The 23,399-nt window shown below is 41.0% G+C and overlaps 2 protein-coding genes across 2 annotated transcripts in view; one reads left to right on the forward strand and one right to left on the reverse strand.

Moving 5' to 3' along the window:
* CRLF3 (cytokine receptor like factor 3) overlaps positions 1-23,399 on the reverse strand; it is a 31,496-nt gene continuing 8,097 nt past the window's right edge. Inside the window, exons 2-8 of the mRNA XM_059047878.2 lie at positions 18,305-18,512; positions 15,059-15,146; positions 13,947-14,124; positions 11,621-11,843; positions 10,798-10,930; positions 2,567-2,679; positions 1-1,474 (exon numbers count right to left, since the gene is read on the reverse strand). Of these exons, the coding sequence (XP_058903861.1) occupies positions 1,218-1,474; positions 2,567-2,679; positions 10,798-10,930; positions 11,621-11,843; positions 13,947-14,124; positions 15,059-15,146; positions 18,305-18,512 (1,200 nt within the window). The 3' untranslated portion in view covers positions 1-1,217. The remainder of the gene's footprint in view (positions 1,475-2,566; positions 2,680-10,797; positions 10,931-11,620; positions 11,844-13,946; positions 14,125-15,058; positions 15,147-18,304; positions 18,513-23,399) is intronic.
* Positions 9,242-9,570, forward strand: LOC131746506 (small ribosomal subunit protein eS27-like). Its single transcript, XM_059047910.2, has one exon. The coding sequence runs from the start codon at positions 9,261-9,263 to the stop codon at positions 9,513-9,515; it is 255 nt and encodes an 84-aa protein (XP_058903893.1). The 5' UTR covers positions 9,242-9,260; the 3' UTR covers positions 9,516-9,570.

The raw sequence follows: 23,399 nt of genomic DNA on the forward strand, positions 1-23,399 counted from the left end.
CAGACAGTTGGACGAGGCATCTACATTCTAGCACATCTTCTTAACAGTCACTAAGCAAGTGAAAAACAGCTTACTTGTAATATAAAAAGACAAGGGGAAAAGGTCATGATTGTCTGATAGGGAACTGGAATCCCCAAATAAATTATCTCACAAAAATATCAAACTTGCCTTTCCACTTTTCTGTTAAAAAATGAAAAAAAAATTCACATTAAAGAAAAAAGATCTTAAGCTGTTATATAGCAAGATAATCATTTTTACATCCTAAATCCTTCAAATAAATATTTTAAACAAATTTAAGTTTTCCAAAAAATAGGTCAAGTATTTACCCTACATTTGTTTGGTCCACTAAAAGACCATTTATGAAACTGACATGAAACTGGACTGCAGCTCAGACCCTAGGAAGAACACCATGCACGTCACTGAGGCTGGATACGCACGTCACTGAGGCTGGATATGCACCTGTGCATATTTCAAGCATGGGACATGGCTAACACTGCTGTGCATACTACTTCCATAAGTAGTTTTACCCTGTAAAAACCCTCTAAGCCTATCGTGAACTGAACTGCAAGGAAAGAACGAAAGAAAACACCTTGCCTGTTGTAGACATTTGCTCAGTAATTTTTAAAAATGCAAAAATTATCATGCTTCGGGGACTTAAAGATTACTGAACATGAGATAAAATTCAATACTGCTTACAAATCCCTGAATATGAAGAGCATATTCAACACTCCCGTGGAGGACACACAAGAGAGTGTATATTACAGCGTACATGGTGGCACATTCTACCTGGTCTATTCTTGCCTTTTCATTCTAAAGTCTTGCACGGCCTTGGATCTTTAAAAGATAAAGATTTAATTTAAAAAAAAAGTTACGTTACATTTTTGTGTTCTTACAGCCAACTTTAAAAAGAAGTACAGTGGAAAGGTACATAGGGCTGTCTATATCACCTCATACTTTTAAAAGCCAATTTGATTTTTATTGTGATGTGATATTCCAATTAACACTACGCTAAAAATAAAATGGACTGCATTACTGTTTTGTCCACAATATTCACGCCTCTGATTGCTAAGATATTGGAAAATAAATCCAGTAAATAATTTGTTTCCAATGACTTAACTGAGAGATGAATCTAACCATTTTTAAACCAATGACAACTGAACTGGGCTGAGGAAAGCTATGTGAAACCCCTGCAAACCCAAAGCCAATCATCTGAAAATCTAGAATACCAGCACTTTCCACCCAGGATAGAAAAACGAGCATCCAAAGTAAAGAGAACCACAAGACTGATCGAGCAACCAATCAAACACCACTTCTCTGTTATTTGAGCTAATAGTTACTCGAAGCTTGATGTTTCCGCCTTCGTTATTATTGCTGGATCCCAGAGTCACAGCTTCAATGTCAAATGTGACAGTGGACCCAGAAGTAACTGCGGGCAACTGATTAGTCATTTCTTTTCCATTTACAAAAACTGCACCTAAAATGTTAAGGTAAAGAGTCATTCATATGTGAGCAATAACTAAGAACGGAAACAAGATTCTAGATTATTGGTAATACAGCTAATTTCCTAATTCAGATAAAGAAAACATTGTGGAATGCCAACTGGTCAAAGATAATGCAGTTAAATATGTTAATTAACCCCCATCCCCAAGGCAGAAGAAGAAGTTACAGCTTTAATAACATTTTACAGTTCTGGTCCAGGGTTCCACTCTTGAAATACAGACCATGAGTTTCCCATATGGATGGCATCAAAAGAAACTTGACTCCTTTATAAAATTACATCCTGTGGAACAACGAGATTGTTTCACATGGACTAAACAAGAATCTTGTGCTACCTACTGTCTGACCCACACAGTAAAATATTAATACATCTTGGTAGTGATTTTTTTTTTTTTTTTGCCGTATGCGGGCCTCTCACTGTTGTGGCCTCTCCCGTTGCGGATCACAGGCTCCGGACGCACAGGCTCAGCGGCCATGGCTCACGGGCTTAGTTGCTCCGCGGCATGTGGGATCTTCCCGGACCAGGGCACGAACCCGTGTCTCCTGCATCGGCAGGCGGATTCTCAATCACTGCGCCACCAGGGAAGCCCCGGTAGTGATTTTTTAAAAGTGTGATTACTGCAAAGTAAGGGACCAAAGAACACTACAGATGTAAACTCTCTCCCCATTTCCCTAATCTATGCCAAATTTATGTTGTCTAAGCTATGTTGAATTCAGATCACCCAGGCATACTGAATCCAGGGGTAAACCGCCTGGTAAACATCCCAGCTCAATCACCTCCAAGTTATGGGAGTTTAAGCCAGCTACTTCACCTTTCTGCGGCTGCTTTTATCAACTACAAAATGGATATATAATACCTCCTCACTTCAAAAAGCTGTTAAAAGGATTAAATAATGTATTGTTTTTAAAGGGTATAGAATAATGCCTGGTATGTAGCAGCCACATAGATATGCCATTAAGACCTAAACTTTTTCATCTTCTGCTATAAATGTGTGATATTGAAACTGATTCAAATCTTACTACAGTGAATCACAGATTTCAAAGAGAACGGCAGTAATTTCCCTCTTACCATTTGTACTAATGCAAACTGCTTGATCCCGCTGTAGGGAGTCATATCCGTTCTGTTTTTCTGCACACACTCCTATACTGTCTCTTCTGTCTGGCTGTCCCACAGTTTCAACTCTGTCAATGAGGTAGAAAGGTCATTTCATCTTTTTTTCTTAACGTGATACCTAATGCTTAAAAAGAGCCATCTCATCACAATTACTCTTAAGAATAGCTAACAATGATTCAGGCAGGACTTCCTAAATTCCAGGCACTGTTCTAAAAACTTTGTGTCTATTTATCTATCTATAAATCATCTCATTCAATTCACATAACAACCCATGATGTAGGTGCTATTAGTATCATACCCAGTTCATACACGAGGAAACTGAGGCACAAAAGAAAAAATAAGGTTAAATAAACTGATGCTGATCACCTAGCTGAGTGGTGGAACCAGGACATGAACTCAGGCATTCTGACTGCAGAGTCTACGTTAACTATTTATAACTATGAAAGCACATTTCTATTCTATATTCTGGCTCTAGACGTGTACAAAATGCGTCATATTTGCCATTATAATGAATGTGACCATTACTGCCATCACCTAAACCTTCAATATGAGAGTCTATGCAATGATTAGATTACTATTTATCAAGAATTTAAAAACAGACATTATCATTTTTTTAAAAAGAGGATAATATAGTTATGGACACATTTTGGTTGCAGAACTTCATACATAGATTAAGCATTTCCTTTTGTGTTTTAGTCTCAAATAATACATCATCATGTACTCTAGAAATGGGAAACTTAGATATAAAGGTCAATCTACATCCCTATTACCAGGGTCATCTTTCCCTGCATTCCAGAAAGCCAGACTTTGCAAGGACAGGAAAAGAAAAATTAGCAAGGAGCAGAATGTAGCTTTATCAAGGGAAGATGAGATTATTTATACTCAACGTGGCCTCAAAATGTTTTTCTTTGTAAAGTGGCAAACATACAGGTTCATAATAAACATATGGGTGGGTTTCTTAAGTCATTTCACTTCTAGACCACCAGCATAAAGAAGTACAGGGAGGAGGAGTATGATGTCAGCAAATACAGCAGAATTATATGTCCTAGGACTCATTCTACCACAGAAACACCACTTTCAAAACGATATACAGACCAAAATACCTTTATGAGATTTCCAGAATTCAGTTAAAAAGTCCCAAAGGAGGGCTTCCCTGGTGGTGCAGTGGTTGAGAGTCTGCCTGCCGATGCAGGGGACACGGGTTCGTGCCCCGGTCCAGGAAGATCCCACATGCCGCAGAGCGGCTGGGCCCGTGAGCCATGGCCGCTGAGCCTGCGCGTCCGGAGCCTGTGCTCCGCAATGGGAGAGGCCACAGCAGTGAGAGGCCCAAGTACCGCAAACAAAACAAAACAAAACAAAAAAAGTCCCAAAGGAGCACAAAGCCGAAAACAGATGCATTGAAATGGACAAGAACAGCAATTTCACTTGCCCCACGTCAACCCCTCTTCCAAGCTACCACAGTTTGGTGCCAGGCAAGAACAGCCCAACTCCTGACTTTTCCTTCAGAAAGGAATCACAGGAGTGGAGTGTGCCTCCAGCATGCTAGCTCTTTGGATGGTTGCCTGAAGGATGGGTTTCTGACATGCCTCACTTGCAGCACTGACAGAACTGGCATAGCATGGATGCCTGAATGCTGCAAAGACCAAATAAAAGTGAGGGGTGGCATCCTGCAGGCAGTGCAATTTGGCATGGGAGGGAAGGAGAAGAGGGAAACTTGCTTCTGGTGTGCTAGCTTTTCACAGTGCTGCTCAAGGGAATGGTATCTGTCTCACCTCATGGGGAGCCAGCATACTCTGGATGCCTGTTGGCCCCTGATTCCAAGAGAGAGCGAAGGCACCCTGCTGCTGTAGCACAAGAGAACTTGCAGTGCCACAAACAGGCACCAGAGGGAGCAAACGATTATGAGCTCCTAAAAAACCATCAAGCCTCTCTAATTGAGAAATTGCACACACAAGCCCAGAGAAGTCACATCCCACCAGAAAAGGTTTCAGAGGCCCCCCAGATCTTTAGCTGGGCTTATGTATGAGGGTTTTCTCCTGTACGAAGCAAGGCCATAAAGATCTGGAAAGGTGGCTGTTTTTCCATATGTGCAGATCCCAACACAAAATTATGAAACATGAAGAAACAGGGAAATCTGGCTCAGACAAAAAAAAAGAAAAAGAAAAAGATCTTCAGAAAATTATCCTAATGAAATAGAGGTATATGAATTATCTGACAAACAATTCAAAATATCCATCATAAAGATGCTCTACAGGCTCAAGAAAATGAGGCATGAACAAAATTAGAAAACCTACAGATACAGAAAATTTTAAAAATAACTAAACACATTTTGGAACTGAAGAATATAATAACTGAAAAGTTCATGAGAGGAATTCAGTATCACACTTAAGCAGAAGAAAGAAACATCAAACTTGAAGACAGGTCGTTTGAAATAACCCAATCAGAAGAACAAAAGGAAAAAAGAATGAGAGTGAAGAAATTCTAAGAGACTTATGAGAGAAGAGAAAGGAAAAGGGGCAGAATGTTTAAAGAAATAATGGCTAAAAATTCCCCAAATTTGGGGAAGGAAATGGACTTTCATATTCAAGAAGCCTAAGGAACTCCAAGGTGGATGAACCCAAGAAATCACACTGAAACTCATTACAATCAAATTGTCAAAAGTCAAAGACTGAGAATTTCGAAAACAGCAAGAGAAAAGTGACTTGTCATGTACAATGGAACTCACATAAGACTAACAGTGTATTTCTAAGGAGAAATCTTACAGGCCAGAAAGGAGTGAGATGATATATTCAAAGTGCTTAAAGAAAAAAACCTACCAACCAAAAATATAATATTCAGCAAAACTGTCCTTTAAAAATGAGAAAAAAATAAAGACATTCCTACATAAACAATAGCTGAGGGAGTTCATTACCACTAAACCTGCCTTATAAGAAGCGCTAGGGCTTCCCTGGTGGCGCAGTGGTTGAGAGTCCACCTGCCAATGCAGGGGACACGGGTTTGTGCCCCAGTCCGGGAAGATCCCAAATGCTGCGGAGTGGCTAGGCCCGTGAGCCATGGCCGCTGAGCCTGCGTGTCCGGAGCCTGTGCTCCACAACGGGAGAGGCCACAACAGTGAGAGTCCCGTGTAACGCAGAAAAAAAAAAATTAAATAAATAAATAAAAACCTGCTAATATTATTAATTATAGATAGAGGACAGCAGTTACTTGTTTTAGTATTGTGTAATGAAAAATGTGGCTTGATCCTGGGAGGTAACCTTTAAACCACTGCAATTTCCCAAGTGATAGGGGTGTCTTTGTTATTCATGGTGGGTCCCTCAGACCACACTTGATAGTTTATGCTAATAAGGTGCTCAAGGTTGGCCCCTAGATAGTTTATGCTAACAAGATGACTCAGGATGGGAAAAGGTCACCCCAGAAAGACCAATCATATGATTACAGGGTTGAGGCTTTGAGCTACATGATGTCAGCCCATTCTCCTAGGAGGGCAGGGGAGGTGGATATTGAGTTAGGTGGGGAATGATTTAATCAACCATGCCTCCACAATAAAATCCCAATAAAAACTCTGGACACCAAAGCTTGAGTGAGCTTTCCTGGTTCATAATACTCTTTGAGTGCTGTCATGCCAAAAGGCCTTGCATCCCTGAGATGTATGCTTTGTCTCTGGAATCCTCCTAGATCTCACACTATGAGTTCCTCCCTTTGGCAGGTTCTGATTTATATCCTTCTGCTATAATAAAACTCTAATCATAAGTGAAGTGCTTTCTTTCTTTCTTTTTAATATTTATTTATTTAGCTGAGCCAGGTTTTAGTTGCAGCAGGCAGGCTCTTTTAGTTGCAGCAGGCGGGCTCTTATTTCCCTGACCAGGGATCAAACCCGAGCCTCCTGTATTGGAGAGTGGAGTCTTAACCACCCTACGACCAGGGAAGTCCAGTGAAGTGCTTTCTTAAGTTCTGTGAGTCATCCTAGCAAATTATAAAATCTGAGCGTTGGCCCTGGGGACCCCTGAACTTGCAGCTGGTATCTGAAGTGAGGGCAATCTTTTGGAGGACTGTGCTCTCAACCTTGAGTTTGGCTATAGCTCATTGCAAGTGTACGTTTTTTTTCTGTGATTAAACTTTTTAAATAAATAATTAACGCAAGTAAAATTTCTTGAAATTAACTAAAATCCTGGGAAGAAGGAAAAAAAAACTCCTTGTTTGAATAAATCACCAAATTGTTCCTAAAAGCATCTTACATGAAAACAGCATTTGATAAATAAGACAAGCCTGTCATTAAAAGCTTATAAAAGTTTCTCTGAATATAAAATGAACCACAAAAGTAAAGAGCTAATTTGCCTTAACACAGAATTATTTTCACAGCTAAGAAATAGAATGGAAGTTTAAAATCTTTGAATTTTTCCCCCCTTTGGCCACACCGCACAGCTTGTGGGATCTTAGTTCCCCGACAAGGGATTGAACCTGGGGACCCGGCAGCGAAAGCTTCAAGCCCTAACCACTGGACTTCCCGCCAGGGAAGTCCCTAAAACCTTTTAATTTTTAAATTGCAAGACAAGTAGTCAGGACATTATTTCCTTAAAAACTACCCAAGTGGTTCTCTCACATAAACAAGTCCTATAAGAAACTCTGCCATAAATCATCCAAATATAAAAAGTATATAAAAAAAGAAAAATGGTATACAAAATAATTCTTAGTAGGGTACAGTGACCTCGGAGATACAGTTAATATAAAAAATCAATTTATGGGCTTCCCTGGTGGCGCAGTGGTTAAGAGTCCGCCTGTCGATGCAGGGGACACGGGTTCGTGCCCGGGTCCGGGAAGATCCCACTTGCCGTGGAGCGGCTGGGCCCGTGAGCCATGGCTGCTGAGCCTGCGCGTCCGGAGCCTGTGCTCCGCAACGGGAGAGGCCACAGCAGTGAGAGGCCCGCGTACCGCAAAAAAAAAAAAAAAGTAAGATTGGGAAATCTTAGAAGCAAGGGAAAGCAGGAATGTTCAAGACAGGAAATCAGGGAGAGGCCTGGAAGGAGGGGGTTGCTAGCAGACCCGGGCACCACATGAGACTGGGCTCTAGAGACTGTTAAAAGCCGGCCAGTAACAGGTTCCTTTGCTGTCAGCAGTTCTAAGCATTCCAGAAACTTCAGCAGGGATCGACTGGGCTGAGCAACAGGGCAGGGCCTGCAGGAGTATAATCTCCCTTCTGACTACGAGGCCCTCAAAAAGCTGAATAAAGTTCACCTTGATTCAAGCAGGCCTATCTGCCCCCAACCCCATGCATGAAGGTGCCCCATACAAACACACCATTCACATCCTCTGCCTTGACTGCCAATGCCTGAAATTCCTTTAAACAAGGAGAGAAAACATTTTCAATACACATTCAAAGGAAAAATGACAAAAATGCAACTGTCTGGCTAAAATAATACTGAGCTTAAATAAGTTTCAGTTAATCACCCTACCAAGGGGGCCCCTTTGGAGGAGGAACTAATGGTTTATTGAGGCCAACTAAGTGTCAGGTCACAGTCCACAGACAGTACGTGGGTTTAAATCAATGTGTGTAGGACTTCCCTGGTGGCGCAGTGGTTGCGAGTCCGCCTGCCGATGCAGGGGACGCGGGTTCGTGCCCCGGTCCGGGAAGATCCCACATGCCGCGGAGCGGCTGGGCCCGTGAGCCATGGCCGCTGAGCCTGCGCGTCCGGAGCCTGTGCTCCGCAACGGGAGAGGCTACAGCAGTGAGAGGCCCGCGTACCGCAAAAAAGAAAAAAAAAAAAAAAAAAAAAAAAAAAATCTGCCCCCATAAATCAATGTGTGTACTTCCCGATTTCGTAATCTATAAACATTTATTGAATGACTTAAGAAACAAACCTAAGTAGGTCATCTATCGGCCCTTCCCCTGTGTTCACAGAGGGAGAAGTTAAAAGTAAAAAGAGGATCAGATCACCATCACCCAGGGATAAAAATCACAGAAGAGAGAAAAGGAAAAGAGTTGAGGATACACTAGCAGAGAAACTATACATTTCCACACTAACTCAAATCACGTTGACTCTCCCATGACAAAAGACAAATGAGAAGCAATACAGACCAGTGGTTAAAGTTACTGGAGCCAGACTGGGTTTAAATCCTAGCTTTGCCACTTACTAGTTATGTGACACTGGGTAAATGACTTCACTTCTCTGTGCTTCAGTATCTTCATCCCTAAAATGGGTAACTACACCTATTTCATTGGGTTATTGGGAGAATCAAATGAGTTAATATAAGTAAAGTGCTTAGAACAGTACCTGGCGCACAGCAAATGCAATTTAAATATTAACTGCAATTAATAATACTATGATTATTATTCTTATTATGATCTGAGGTATCTGGCCTGAATCTGTTAACTCAGGAAGTCCTATCATTTTACAGAAGTACCCTGTTCTCAGCAGACTCACTAATGGGAGTATTTCTATAAACAAGGGACATCAGCAGAGAAGAGGTTTGTTAGTACAGAAAACTCTTGATTACCTGGGGAATAATTAAATAGATGTTACGTACCAGACTCCTCATTTCTCTGTTAGTTTTTTCTGGTTATTAAGTTATTCTTTTTTCATAACGTAAGGGGTGAGAGGCGGTGTCAATAATGAGACAAGGTTTCTGACGGTGACAACCTCCCCACGAGAACATGCCTCTCGCAAAGGATCTCCTTCATCCCTCTCCAGAGGAGGAGAAGAGGAAACACAAGAAGAAGCGCCTGGTGCAGAGCTCCAATTCCTATTTCATGGATGTGAAATGCCCAGGATGCTATAAAATCACCACCATCTTTAGCCATGCACAAACAGTAGTTTTGTATGTTGGCTGCTCTACCGTCCTCTGCCAGCCTACAGGAGGAAAAGCAAGGCTTACAGAAGGGTGCTCCTTCAGATGGAAGCAGCACTAAAAGCCCCTGGAATCAAGATGAATGGGAAACCATCCCAATAAACACATTTTGGATACGTCTAAAAAAAAAAGAGACAAATGGGATTTCCCTGGTGGCACAGTGGTTAAGAATCCGCCTGCCAACGCAGAGAACACGGGTTCAATCCCTGGCCCGGGAAGATCCCACATGCAGCAGAGCAACTAAGCCCGTGTGCCACAACTACTGAGCCTGCACTCTAGAGCCCACGAGCCACAACTACCGAGCCCACGTACTGCAACTACTGAAGCCCGCGCGCACCTAGAGCCCACGCTCCTCAACAAGAGAAGCCACGGCAATGAGAAGCCCATGCACCACAACGAAGAGTAGCCCCTGCACGCTGCAACTAGAGAAAGCCCACGCACAGCAATGAAGACCCAACGCAGCCAAAAATAAAATAAATAAATTTATTTTTTTAAAAAATGAGACAAAGCATAAACTTGTGCATTCTGATCATGCTGACATTTCAAATGACTTGGCTGGTGGAGAACATGGCAACACTAGCTTAGATAAAACTTTCAGATACACTCCATGCCTTATAGAGCAAGGGACTGAGACCGAGAGGAACTTGGAACAAGCATTCACAATAAAATCCTATGATCTCACAACTTAAAACTTAGAGGAGAGTTTGCTACACTGAGGTGTATATGGTGAACATCAGACAAGCTTCACTTTTCTAAATCAAAACTGGGCTTTGGTTTTTAGGAAAAGCTATTTAGAAATAGGACCACAGAGAATACATCTCAGACAACATGAAAACAAGAAAAAGGAAATTTTTCTAATACAGGAAGAAATGGATGAAGAAATAGAAAATTAATTGGTGGCAGGAGAGGCATGCTTTCAATTTTATTTTATAGAGACTATATATATAGTATGTTTACTCTGATAGGCTGTCTCTCACAGATACTTGCTCTTATTGATTCACAAAGAAAAAAAAATTGGGGAACTCTGAATGCTTAAGATTGATTTTTGAGAGGTATTCTATTTACCAAGAAGAAAGAAGACATAAACACAGTGAATACACACTACGTATCAGGCAGAAGCAAGGACTTTATACCCATTACCTCAGTTCATGCTCATAATAACCCTGTGAATACATACGAGAAAAGCGAAGCAAAGAGAAATAAGGAAATTGCTCCAAAGTAACACTACCTAGAAATGATGGAATAAACTCAGGACTGTTTTGATCCGAAGCTCATGGATGCTCTGTGCACTTCACTTACTACTGCCTAAGGCATGACAGACAGATCTTTTAATATCCACTTGCCTGAATGTTAATGTCTGCCCACAGAAGTAAGTGGGAGCGCTGGAGTAGAGAACACCAGACGATTCAGCATCATTCCGAAGCGCTATGTTTCTTCGACTGCTCAGACTGTACCCCTCAAAGCCAGCTGTCCACTCTTTTTAAAAAGCAAAGATATTGTAAATTATTAGAATCTTTTGGGGAACATCTTCAACACAGACACATTACATAAAACTTGGAAGTGGAAGACGCTACTTAGGGTTCATGGTCAAGTTCAATGAAAGGAAAAATTCAGTGACAGGGTGTCATGGTCAATCCTACAAATCACAAAAAAGATTTTAGTCTCTTCCTACACATTTTTGGCAAGGAAGACCCAATAAGTGTTATCTCTTACCTAATAAAATCACGTTTGAGCTTATTCCAACCTGATGAAGAAGTAATTAACCGAGTCTCTCTTTTTTTTTTTTCTAAATCTTTTAAAAAAGTTATATAGGAGAGGTCAATTTTGGATCATAAGACTTCTAAGAAAAAGCCTCTCTCAAGATATACATTGAAGGTTTGGGTCAAATATTGCAGTCTTCTAATGCAATATTTAAAATCTTTGGTTTTAGGGATGTTTATAATCCTGCCTGGCACTATTCGGGGACTCTGGAGATAAGAATGAATGAAAATTTCTCAAAATTCACATGAAATAATTTGAGCAGGAAGTAAAAGACATATTCCATGTTATTCTCCATCAATTCGGGGTTTATCCTTAGGAAAAAGGGTTGTCAGTGCGCCGCCTTTAGCACAGGACACGGGTACTCATACACAGGTAAGCTTCAGGAGTGAGAAGGCAACAGCATACCATGAGGCACCAGCGTGGAATGACCTATCTGGGGGACACTCCAAGGACTCCACTCCTGTCGGCCATCTCCTCGGGCGCAGACTCTGAACTGATAATCAACATTGGGGTCTATGTGCAATACTATGAACTCAGTTTCACAGCCTACATACACGTCCTCAAAATGACTGGAAGTACATTTACGGAACTGGAGCCTGTAATCTTGGGCGGTAAAGTCGTCATCCACCTGAGGAGAAAGGCTTTACGTTAGGTAAAAGTCAGAGAATAACTTCTCTCAACATCACTACTTAGGAACTGTGAATGGGGGCATTTGGGGCCAAGCATACAGGCCCACATGCTGAATACGGGCTCTTCTCAGGAAGGTCAGAGGAAATGTGCCATTATTAATTCCCTTCTTTTCCTTATTGAACCATGTGTTTTATAACCCCAGTCTGATACGAAAAAAATCTGCTTCCTCTGAAGTAATGGCATGTCTTCTAAACAATTAATGCCAAAGATAAGACATTCAAAATTCAAAGACAAGTATCCCAAAACTACATTATTCATATTACCAAGAGAGAGCTCATACCTGAAATATATAAAGGACTCCTTAAAATTAATAGAAGACAGGGCTTCCCTGGTGGCACAGTGGTTAAGAAGCCGCCTGCCAACGCAGGGGACACGGGTTCCATCCCTGGTCCGGGAAGATCCCACATGCCGCGGAGCAACGAAGCCCGTGCACCACAACTACTGAGCCTGCGCTCTAGAGCCCACAAACCACAACTACTGAGCCCACATGCCACAACTACTGAAGCCCATGGGCCTAGAGCCCATGCTCCGCAACAAGAGAAGCCACCACAATGAGAAGTCTGCGCGCTGCAACAAAGAGTAGCCCCCGCTCGCCGCAACCAGAGAAAAGCCTGCAAACAGCAATGAAGACCCAACGCAGCCAAATAAATAAAATAAATAAGTAAAATAAATTTTTTTAAAAATTAATAGAAGACAAACCACCCAATAAGGGAAATGAGCAGAAGACATGAATAAGCATTCTAGAGAATAAGAAATGGAAGCAGCCAAAAATATATAAAAATATTTAACCTCATTTGTAGTATGGAAAATGCAATCAAAACCCACAATGATATACCATATTGGCAAAAATATAAAGTCTGACAATGCCAAGTATTGGTCAGGATGCAGAGTAAGAGGAACACATACACTACTGGTAGAAGTATACTCTGGGACAGTCACTTTGGAAAGAGTTTGGTATTTCCTAGAAGAGTACAGATCCAATACTCTTAAGACCTCATAATTTTATGGCTAGGTATATGTTTTAGAAAAAAATCTTAAATGTGTACAAAAGGAAACATGAAAAATAATGGTTACAGCAAAAAAACTGGAAACTGTAGGTCCACAGATAGGCAAAAGAATAGAAAAGGAATAAGAGTCTTTATTGTGAACCAACAAAAGCATCTCTACTTCTTTCTTCTATACAAAGGCGTCAATTTTTAAAATCCCATTAAAAACAACAACAAAAAATAATTAATTAAAAAACAAACCAAAAAATTGGAAAAAATAAAAATCCCATTTAAGAAAATAGTTTCCAGGGCTCCCCTGGTGGCGCAGTGGTTGAGAATCCGCCTGCCGATGCAGGGGACACGGGTTCGTGCCCCGGTCCGGGAAGATCCCACATGCCGCGGAGCAGCTGGGCCCGTGAGCCATGGCCGCTGAGCCTGCGCGTCCGGAGCCTGTGCTCCGCAACGGGAGAGGCCACAGCAGTGAGGGGCCCGCGTACCGCAAAAAAAAAAAAGTTTCCAGAAGCTGACCACCCACCTCTGAATGATGTTATCTGTCAACAGCCAAGACATCATGACTCATCTGGACATGGTTTTTATCTAAAATATGGTAATTCACACGCATAATATGATTTAATACACAAAATTCTTGGCAATGCTGAGAGTGTGAAAAAACCATACTTTAAAACGTTATGTCAGAGATATTAATTAGTTCAGTGTTGAACAGAAAAATATCCAGCACCCAATATTCACTATCACCTTCTGACTTTTCTAATTCTGAGCAATCCTCAACTCACCAAGAGTTAAGTTTGGGAAATATGTGATGGGAAACAACATTTCGATACAGAGATTTTATAAAGTACCTTCAAAACTGTTTATCCCAACTGGAAGAGCTACCTCAGTTCAAGTCCCCTGTGACCTTAGTTGTAAAGCAAAGGGCACTTTTGTTCATGAAGAGAAGAAAATATTCAAAGGCAACTAATAAAAAAAAATCGTAAAGGCCCTCAAATCTCAAATCCATAATGCTGAAGCCATTTCTACAATCCTGAATTACGTACCTTACACCATCGTACGATGATGCCTCCGGGTTTCTCTATCAATTCTTCTATCTGTACTGGTGGGCGAGATGCTACCGTTCCATGCTTGAAAATATGGTCTTTCACTATGTTAAGAATTGAGTCATCCAATTGAGCAGATAAGCAAGGCACATCAACCAGTAAAGGCACCTCTGGTAAGCTGAGGAAACAAAGCTCATGTGTTTATAAGGCTTTTAACTGAGAATTAAAAATACAAGGGAGTATAGCCTTGAAACACTGCAAATCACTATGCTGTACACCTGAAACGTATGCAACACTGTAAATCAACTATATCTCAATTTTTAAAAAAATAACAAGGAATATTTTATTTATTTATTTTTGGCTGCGCTGCACGGCTTGTGAGATCTTAGTTCTCAGACCAGGGATCAAACCCAGGTCCTCAGCAGTGAAGGCGTGGAGTCCTAACCACTGGACTGCCACGGAATTCCCCAACAAAAAATACTGCAGATCAGTCACACACTGTAACAGTGCAGAAGGCCCCAGTAAATAATGCTAATGGCAGTGGGGGTTTTGCAAGATATTACATTAAATTTCTCTTCCCAAATAAATAAAAGGAATGAGAGAAAATGGGTAGGATCACAATTGTCAAGTTTATAGCAAAAGATCTGGTTTACTGAGCTATGACTCAATTTTGTTTGTTTTAATTGAAGTGTAGTTGATTTACAGTGTTGTGTTAATTTCTGCTGTACAGCAAAGTAATTCAGTTTTATATATATATATATTATATATATATATATATATACACATTCTTGTTTATATTTTTCCATTATGGTTTATCACAGGATATTGAATATAGTTCCCTGTGCTATACAGTAGGACTTTGTTGTTTGAGCTATGACTTTGTTCAGATTTTAAAAAATTAACAATTCTCTTACACATTAGGATTGTAGAAAATCGGTAGTAATTCTATACCAGAGATTACAATCACAACTATTTCATACTAGTAATATTGGTAATGGGCAGTGAAAACTTGAGAAATACATTTTCTATATCCCTGAATCAGAATTTTTAACAGGCGAAAAGAAAAAAAGAAAAGTGGACAGCTTAAGCCCAAGAGACACTAACTCTTTTACCTGTCCAACTGGATGTGTGAGGCCTTTTTGGTAAAGCTCCACAGTTTTTCATTCTGTTCTCCTACACCACCCAGAATGGCGATCTCACCTACAATCAGGAATAAGAGAACTAGTACAGGGAAAAATGGTCACATTATAAACTAATCAACACAACCCATGTCTAAGTGGGTCTCTGGTTCTCTTGAAAACAATTCTTAAGTGATGTCACAAACTCCCCAAAAGTAAACGTAGAAACTATTTTAGCGATTTCCCTGGTAGTGCAGTGGATAAGAATCTGCCTGCCAATGCAGGGGACACAGGTTCAAGCCCCTGCCTGGGAAGATCCCATATGCCGTGGAGCAACTAAGCCTGCGTGCCACAACTACTGTGCCCGCACACCTAGAGCCCGTGCTCCACAACAAAGAGAAGCCACCACAATGAGAGGACCGCGCACCACAACAAAGAGTAGCCCTCGCTCGTGCAACCAGAGAAAGCCCGCACGCAGCAATGAACACCCAATGCAGCCAAAAATAAACAAACAAATAAATAAGAAACTATTTTAGAAACGACTTTAAGGTTAAACGCAAGTGGAAGGGGGTACACAATGACAACGTTCTGCCAGAGATGAAAGATTCTGCTCTACAAATGGAAACTTGGCTTGTCAACCAATTTTATGCAAGGCATAAAAGTCCCAGGGACCTCTTCCCATCTCCCCTACAGAATCTTTATCAACTCCAATAGGAGTCAGTGCAAATATTATCCTGACGCAAGCAATAGGGTGAAGGGTCATATAAAGGAAATATTATATAAAGTCATAAGAAAATGATCAACATCTCTGTCCTTCCACAGCCCTAAAGGACACTACTAGAACTGTTTTCCATCTCAGTATACCCTGGGGTTACTCAAGTGTTTTGAGACCGTATGACAAGACCTTCCACCCTTACCAAAAGGAAAACAGACACACTGAACACTGCCTCAAAATCCTAAAAATTTCATAAATAAGTTTTTAATCCCTCGGGAAGGGAGAGGAGGAAAATGTTTGAAATTTAACATTTCTGAAGTATAAAAAAAAAAAAATCAGATGCTGCAACAAGCATGTATGTGCCTCAAAGGATTTATTTTCTAAAATAAAAACATTGGTCAAGCCTCGTGGTGATCGGTATACACTCCTGACTTGTGCTGAACTACTGCTGAGTTTGTTTCCAAATGCTAAGCACCCAGGGAAAGACATTCTGAAGTCCTGCTAAAAAGAATTTTCTCAAAGGCACTGTTATGGTCAGTGGCAAATAAACACTTCTCCTTGAAGATAAGACAAAAATGTAATTAGTGTGTAAAGGTAACATTACTACTATATTCTAAGTGGGACCAAAGAGGGGACTAACTTCCAGCTGGAGGGACAGAGCTGGGAGCCAGCCTCGCACACTTTTTATCCTACGCCACTCACAGCACTCATCGAAGAACCAATGGCATTCAGTCTCCTTCCCTGGATCCTTTTTCCTCAACTTCCCTTTAAATACTGGCGTCTCTCAGAGTCCCACCTTCTGTAGCCTTCTCTCCTCATATTGTACACTATCTCTTGATGATTTTATTTATTCCCATGGATTCAGAGGTGACATACACACCATTCACTGCCATATTGACATCTCCAGGTATGATCTCTCTCCTAAGCATCACACGCACATTCCCAACTCCTGGCATCTCTGGCACCTCGAACTAACATACCCCAAACCAACTGTCTAACTACCCACCCTCCCCCTTCATGTTCTGTGTCAGTCAACGGCACAATTCACCGAGCGTCTAAAATCACGCTGGGTTGGGTCATCCTAAATTCTTCTCTTTCCCCTCCATCCTATAACCAGGCAATCACCAATAATCAACACTTATGGCTCAGTAAGATCACCATTAATTCTATCTCCAAAAAATCTTTTTAAAAAATTTTATATTTATTCATTCAGTCATTCATTCATTCACTTTTGGCTGCGTTGGGTCTTTGTTGCTGCGTGTGGGCTTTCTCTAGTTGTGGTCAATGAGGGGCTACTCTTCATTGCAGTGCATAGGCTTCTCATGGCGGTGGCTTCTCTTTTTGCGGAACATGGGTTCTAGGTGCACGGGCTTCAGTAGCTATGGCGCGTGGGCTCTGTAGTTGTGGCTCATGGGCTCTAGAGCGCAGGCTCAGTAGTTGGGGTGCACAGGCTTCGTTGCTCCACGGCATGTGGGATCTTCCCGGACCGGGGATGGAACCCGTGACCCCTGCAGGGGCAGGCGGATTCTTAACCACTGCGCCACCAGGGAAGTCCCTCCGAAAAATCTTAAAACCAGCTCTGCTTCATCTTCATCTTCACCTGCCACCGTCTCCATCGCTTCCTATCTGACGGCTGCCACAACTTCCTCATCGGTCACTTTTACTTCCTTACAACCTCTAACACAGTCTCCAAACTGTGGGCAGTGTCATTTTTTAAAAATGCAAATCTGACTGTGTAACTCTGCTGCCTGAAATACTGCATTCAATACCTCCCAGATACGCCATTCACTTTACTCTTGACGTTACTTCTGCTTCCAATCGTGCTGTGACCTCCTTTTCTTCCTTTGTCTGCTTGATGCATTTCTTCAAGCCTCGGTGGAACTCCTCCTATAGAAAGCCATCCTACACTCTTCCAGAGGTAAGCATTTCCCCTTCTGTGCTCCCGTGAGGTCTTAGATCTCTCTCATTGTGTGTGCTTCTCTCACTGGGCTGTGAACCCCAAAGGGCAGAACTTATTACCTTTTTATTTAATATACCTGACAAAGACCTACAGAAGGGAAGGAGGGGAGGTAGGTAGATGTGGAGACAGGAAGGCAGCAAAGCAAGTACCGAGCATGCTTTAACCAAAATAATTGACTAAAGTTAGGGATATAACCACTGCAATTTCAGGAGTAAACACCAATCCTACTCCTTAATCTCTAAAAAGAATGATGGCATTAAATCCTATAAACCATTGACACTCTGAAAAATATGTGAACAGGCTCAAAATGACCGTAAAATCACTGTGTTAACAGAACCATGAGAAAAATCATTTACTCCTTATTTTGTAAATGATTATAATTAGTACATTAATTGCACTTACCCTAGGATACCTCACTGTACACCTGTCATCCTATATCACAAACTGTCCCAAGGTACGAATAGCCTAAGCACCCCAGAGATGGCAGGAAGCCTGCTGGAACCCTGGGATACCAGCAGTGTCAATCTGAATGTGCTGCGTTTAACGGGCTCCCCGAACTCCCCACCTTCTTGGACTAAGTCCACTGCAGTGTTAACTCCGTGCTCTATCAGCTTCTGGCAGTCATCTAGAGGTTTAATGGTCTCCTGTTCAATGGTGTCCACCTCTTGTAAAAGGGTCACCAATCGTTCATCCAGGAGCTTCCCAAGGGTTCCTTTCAAATCATTAAAATGCTGTTTGAGGACATCTCTCGTCTGGGATGCACTCTCTTTGATCTGAAAAGAAATAACATAAAAACTCAGAATCAGAATCTCTAGAAGGGGCTAATCCACAGGCATCACCCTTAATAATCTCAAGGTACTACACAACCATCACCTTCCATTCAATGATAAACCAAATGTGATTCATTTGTGCAAACTTGCAGAATTCCATAGAGTTGGGCTTCAGGTGAGACAGAATGGTCCCATCATTCACAACTATGTCAATCTGGCTAAGTTAATTAAACACACCATGCCTCAATTCCCTTATTTGTCAAATGAGTATAACAATGCTTGCTTCATGGAGTTGCTGCAAGGATTAAATAAAAATAGTCTATGTACCACACTTGGTAAAATAACGGGCACGCTTGTTCTCAATAAATGTTAGAAATAAATATTATCTGCACAAAGTAGTTCTTGGAAATAATACGTTTCAGTACCAAAAACAAATTAACTTAAGAGGAGATTAAAATTCATTTTACTGAAAAGCAATACAGAAATGGTAGATTTAAAAACCACAATACAGGGACTTCCCTGGTGGCGCAGGGGTTAGGAATCCGCCTGCCAAAGCAGGGGACACAGGTTCGAGCCCCGGTCCGGGAAGATCCCGCATGCTGCGGAGCAACTAAGCCCATGCGCCACAACTAGTGAGTCTGCGCTCTAGAGCCCTCGAGCCACAACTACTGAGCCCACATACCACAGCTACTGAAGCCCGCGCGCCTAGAGCCTGTGCTCTGCAACTAGAGAAGCCACCGTGATGAGAAGCCTGCATGCCGCAACGAAGACCTAACACAGCCAAATAAATAAATAAATTTATATTTTAAAAAAGAATAGCTATAAAAAAAACGCAATACCAAAAAAATCACTTCATGGACAAAATGCCCTCATTATGGTAAAAGAAAACTAAGAATTTATTCACAATCCAAAAGGTTCAGAGGAGACAGAAGACAGATGCTCAGGAAAAACACACTTCTGGGACAATGACTTCATCCTTTTTGAGTCATGGTCCTCTTTGTGAATCTCAATGAGAGGTTTATAAACCTTCTTCCCAGAAAAATGAATAAACCCTACCCAAAAGAAATTTATTCAATGTCAGAGATTACAAATTCCCTCAGATCCCAACCATGGCTTGCTCAGAGCAGTAATTCTGAAACTTGCTTTGCAGAAGAATCATGTATCATACAATTGCATCCTGTTATAGTTTAGATGGCAGGGCTCCATCCCAGAACCAGCCTGGAGAAGGGGCTGGGGGAACGTATGGGCAGAATTCTTTTTCACAAGCACACCTGTGACTCTGCAGCCCACACTTTGAGAAACACCACCCTAGGTCCAAAGAACCCAGATTAAGAACTGCTGTTCTAGGAGATATGACAGGAAAATCTTTACCTCTCACAGATATTTTGAAAACAAGTCAGTTGTCTATATAGACACCGGATTTTTTTTTTTAAGAATACAGATAACACACAATTCACTTTTTCTCACTTAACAGGAAAATTCTAACTATAAGCCAAACACTCAGCTGAATTAAAGCAAACTCATACTTTACTTTGCAGATATTATCATATTTGTTTCCTAAGACATGTTATGTTTACTACCCTAACCCTTTGCTAACTTGATCTTAGCAAGAACATTTGACATCCAAGAAAAATACACCAAGAAAAGAACATATCAAAATATGGATAAAGTACAATATTTCAAAAGTTAATAGAGAAATTTAGAAAACTTTCTATTCTCTAACACTAAAATTAAAAAGAATACAAAACTGTTGTCCAGAAATGTTCACAACCATGTAAAAACAAAAGATGCCCACGTCTAAGGACTACAAAGAAACACAGGAAAAAAAAAATTGTTTGATTGGCTGGGGTGGGGGATCACAGCAACAATTTTTTCCCCTTTTGACATTAATGTAAGTTATGATGGTATTTGTGCAGTAAGTGAAAGAATTTCTTAAATCATAAAGAAAAAGAGAAATCCTAATTTAAGTTTAATTGTTAACTAATCTCTGTAAAGTTCCTAGAGAACTTCTAAACCCAAGTCAAAGTTTAAAAAAAATCAGGGGGCGGGTATATTCAAAATGTCCTTGATTCGGTGCATCACCAACTGTGGGATCCTTGAGAATCAGGCCCTAGTATACATAGCACCTAGCAAATACATGTTCAATGAAATTAAGTTAAATGTGTATGTTTTTAAGACCTTTTAAAAAGAACCAGGAAAAGAATGCCTTATGATTTGGATACATCTCACCTGGAATACTGTTAGAAATGCAAAATCTCAGGCCCCGCCCAGAATTACTGGATCAGAAGCTGCATTGGTAACAAGGTCCCCAGGTGATTCATACAGGCCTTACAGATACCAGAATAAATGAAGACAGCGTGTTGGAGCACCCTCGCCACCAGGAGGAAATTCTGCAGTCGAGCACTGTACCAGTGAGGTCCTATCTCCCTCTTCAACGGACACCGCACACACAGGAAGTGCACTGGTTAGGTAAAGTCAATTTCCTCTTTAGGAAGAATTCAAAAGCTCCTTCAACTGCTGCCGAGCTCCACTACGTTTTGTTTTTGTTTCAGAACCTCAGAAAAAAAGGAAGTGTGTGAGCACAAAGCAGTGAGAGGGCCGGCGAAGGGAGAATCCATTTCCAAATCCACCTCCCACAATTTCATGGTAAAGTTGACTCCTTTTTGTTCATAGATCCCCGACCACTGCTGTTTCAAACTTGACACTACCTTGGCATCATTTTCTTCTCCCCGAAATAGTTCATAATTCAAAGCCACAGCCACCTTTAATTGAATCATGTAACTAATCAAGTTCATTCGCTCGGTTTTTAATAAAACTAATTTCACAATGGGAACTTCGCTGCTGAGTGAATTTCTTCATATTTGATGTGGTCCAGTGTGCTCACTGTTAGCTCATTCAATCTTCCCAGCAACTCTGAGAGGTAGATCTGTATTGTCTACGTTGAAGAAAGTAAAGCTCAAGGAAGTCAAATAACTTCCCCACGGCTTCCCAGTGCCAGAAACAGTGAGACTCCAAGGACCATGGTCTGTCCACTACACCAAGGTGGTTAGTGCTTACAGACCCCATTTTAAAGCATTCCCGTAAACCAGTAAATTATGTATTGGCTGAAGACATTTCCTGCTGCAACGTGTATTTCTTGTCCTTGCAGAAAGAATCATGTGGTAGATTCCATATATATGTGTCAGCATATGGTATTTGTCTTTCTCTTTCTGACTTACTTCACTCCGTATGACACACTCTAGGACCGTCCACCTCACTACAAATAACTCAGTTTCATTTCTTTTTATGGCTGAGTAATATTCCATTGTACATATGTGCCACATCTGCTTTATCCATTCATCTATCAATGGACACTTAGGTTGCTTCCATGTACTGGTTATTGTAAATAGTGCTGCAGTGAACACTGGGGTGCATGTGTCTTTCTCAATTATGAATGTTCTCAGGGTATATGCCCAGTAGTGGGACTGCTGGGTCACATGGTAGTTCTATTTTTAGTTTTTTAAGGAACCTCCATACTGTTCTCCATAGTGGCTGTATCAATTTACATTCCCACCAACAGTACAAGGGAGGGAGGCACAAAAGGGAGGGGATATGGGGATATATGTATACATATAGCTGATACACTTTGTTATATAGCAGAAACTAACACAACATTGTAAAGCAACTATACTCCAATAAAGATGTTAAAAAAAAATGTGGTAGGGCTTCCCTGGTGGCGCAGTGGTTGGGGGTCCGCCTGCCAATGTGGGGGACACGGGTTCGTGCCCTGGTCCGGGGGGATCCCACATGCCGCTGAGCGGCTGGGCCCATGAGCCATGGCCGCTGAGCCTGTGCGTCCGGAGCGTCCGGAGCCTGTGCTCCACAACGGGAAAGGCCGCAACAGTGAGAGGCCCGCAAAAAAAAAAAGATAAAAAATCTGGTAGACAACCACTCAGGGCAAAACAACTGTGACGGTTTGTAACAAAGTAAATTTAAGAAAAATACAAATGATACACAACTCAAGGTCTCAAAAAGGAAACTGTAATATACATTGTTTCTGTCGATTAACAATATTCAGAACCAATTTTCTACTAAAACCTCTCCTGTAACAGACCATTAAATCTTATTTACAAAGTTTCCACTGCAGTTGACTCTAATTCCAAAGCAACTGTATTTTTAAAGTTTTAACATGAGGATAAGTTCTCAAAATGCCAAAAAGTCATCAAGCTTATACATCAATACTAAGCCATGCAAAAGCCTAGTAAATATATACTTCACAGTCCTCCAAGACAACAGTGACTGATACATTTTCCTCTAGAGTTTAGCTACTAAAATGTCATAAAACCTACCTAGAATCTGATTTAAGACACCTCTGGTCTTAAGTGGCAATATACAGTTGCTCTATCTATAATGTAACACCATATAACATGTGTGTTTCAGGAAATTAAGTAACTGGAATCTCCTCTACCTCCACTGAAACATGCATTTTCAAGACTTTATAGAAGAAAAGAATTTTTATTCTCCAAGTGTAATCTAAGAATTAATTTTCCCAACTGTTTTGCTTACAGGAAACAAACTATTTTAAAATTAGAGACTGGCTTTAAACACTATTAGCTAACAAGAACATAGGGATCAAAAATAAAAGACAAAGATAAAAAATAGTCAACTGAAACTGAAGAAGCTAACCAAAATGTTTCTTCTCGGTTCATATGAAATGTACTGCATTAGCTATGTGTCTTCACACTGACACCAAGATATTGGTCATTAAAAATAATAATGGCAATAATAACAATACAACAGCAGCTCCCACCTACTGAACATCTACTGTGTACCAGGTACTTATACCCGTGGTCTCATGTAAATTCTACCACAACCCGATGAAAAGCTAGTCAAGTGGCAGGAAATGTGAAC

Source organism: Kogia breviceps, chromosome 19, assembly GCF_026419965.1.
Source record: "Kogia breviceps isolate mKogBre1 chromosome 19, mKogBre1 haplotype 1, whole genome shotgun sequence".
NCBI lineage: Eukaryota > Metazoa > Chordata > Mammalia > Artiodactyla > Physeteridae > Kogia > Kogia breviceps.

Coding starts and splice junctions, on each gene's coding strand:
- LOC131746506 (XM_059047910.2), top strand. CDS start 9,261: ATGCCTCTCGCAAAGGATCTCCTTCATCCCTCTCCAGAGGAGGAGAAG.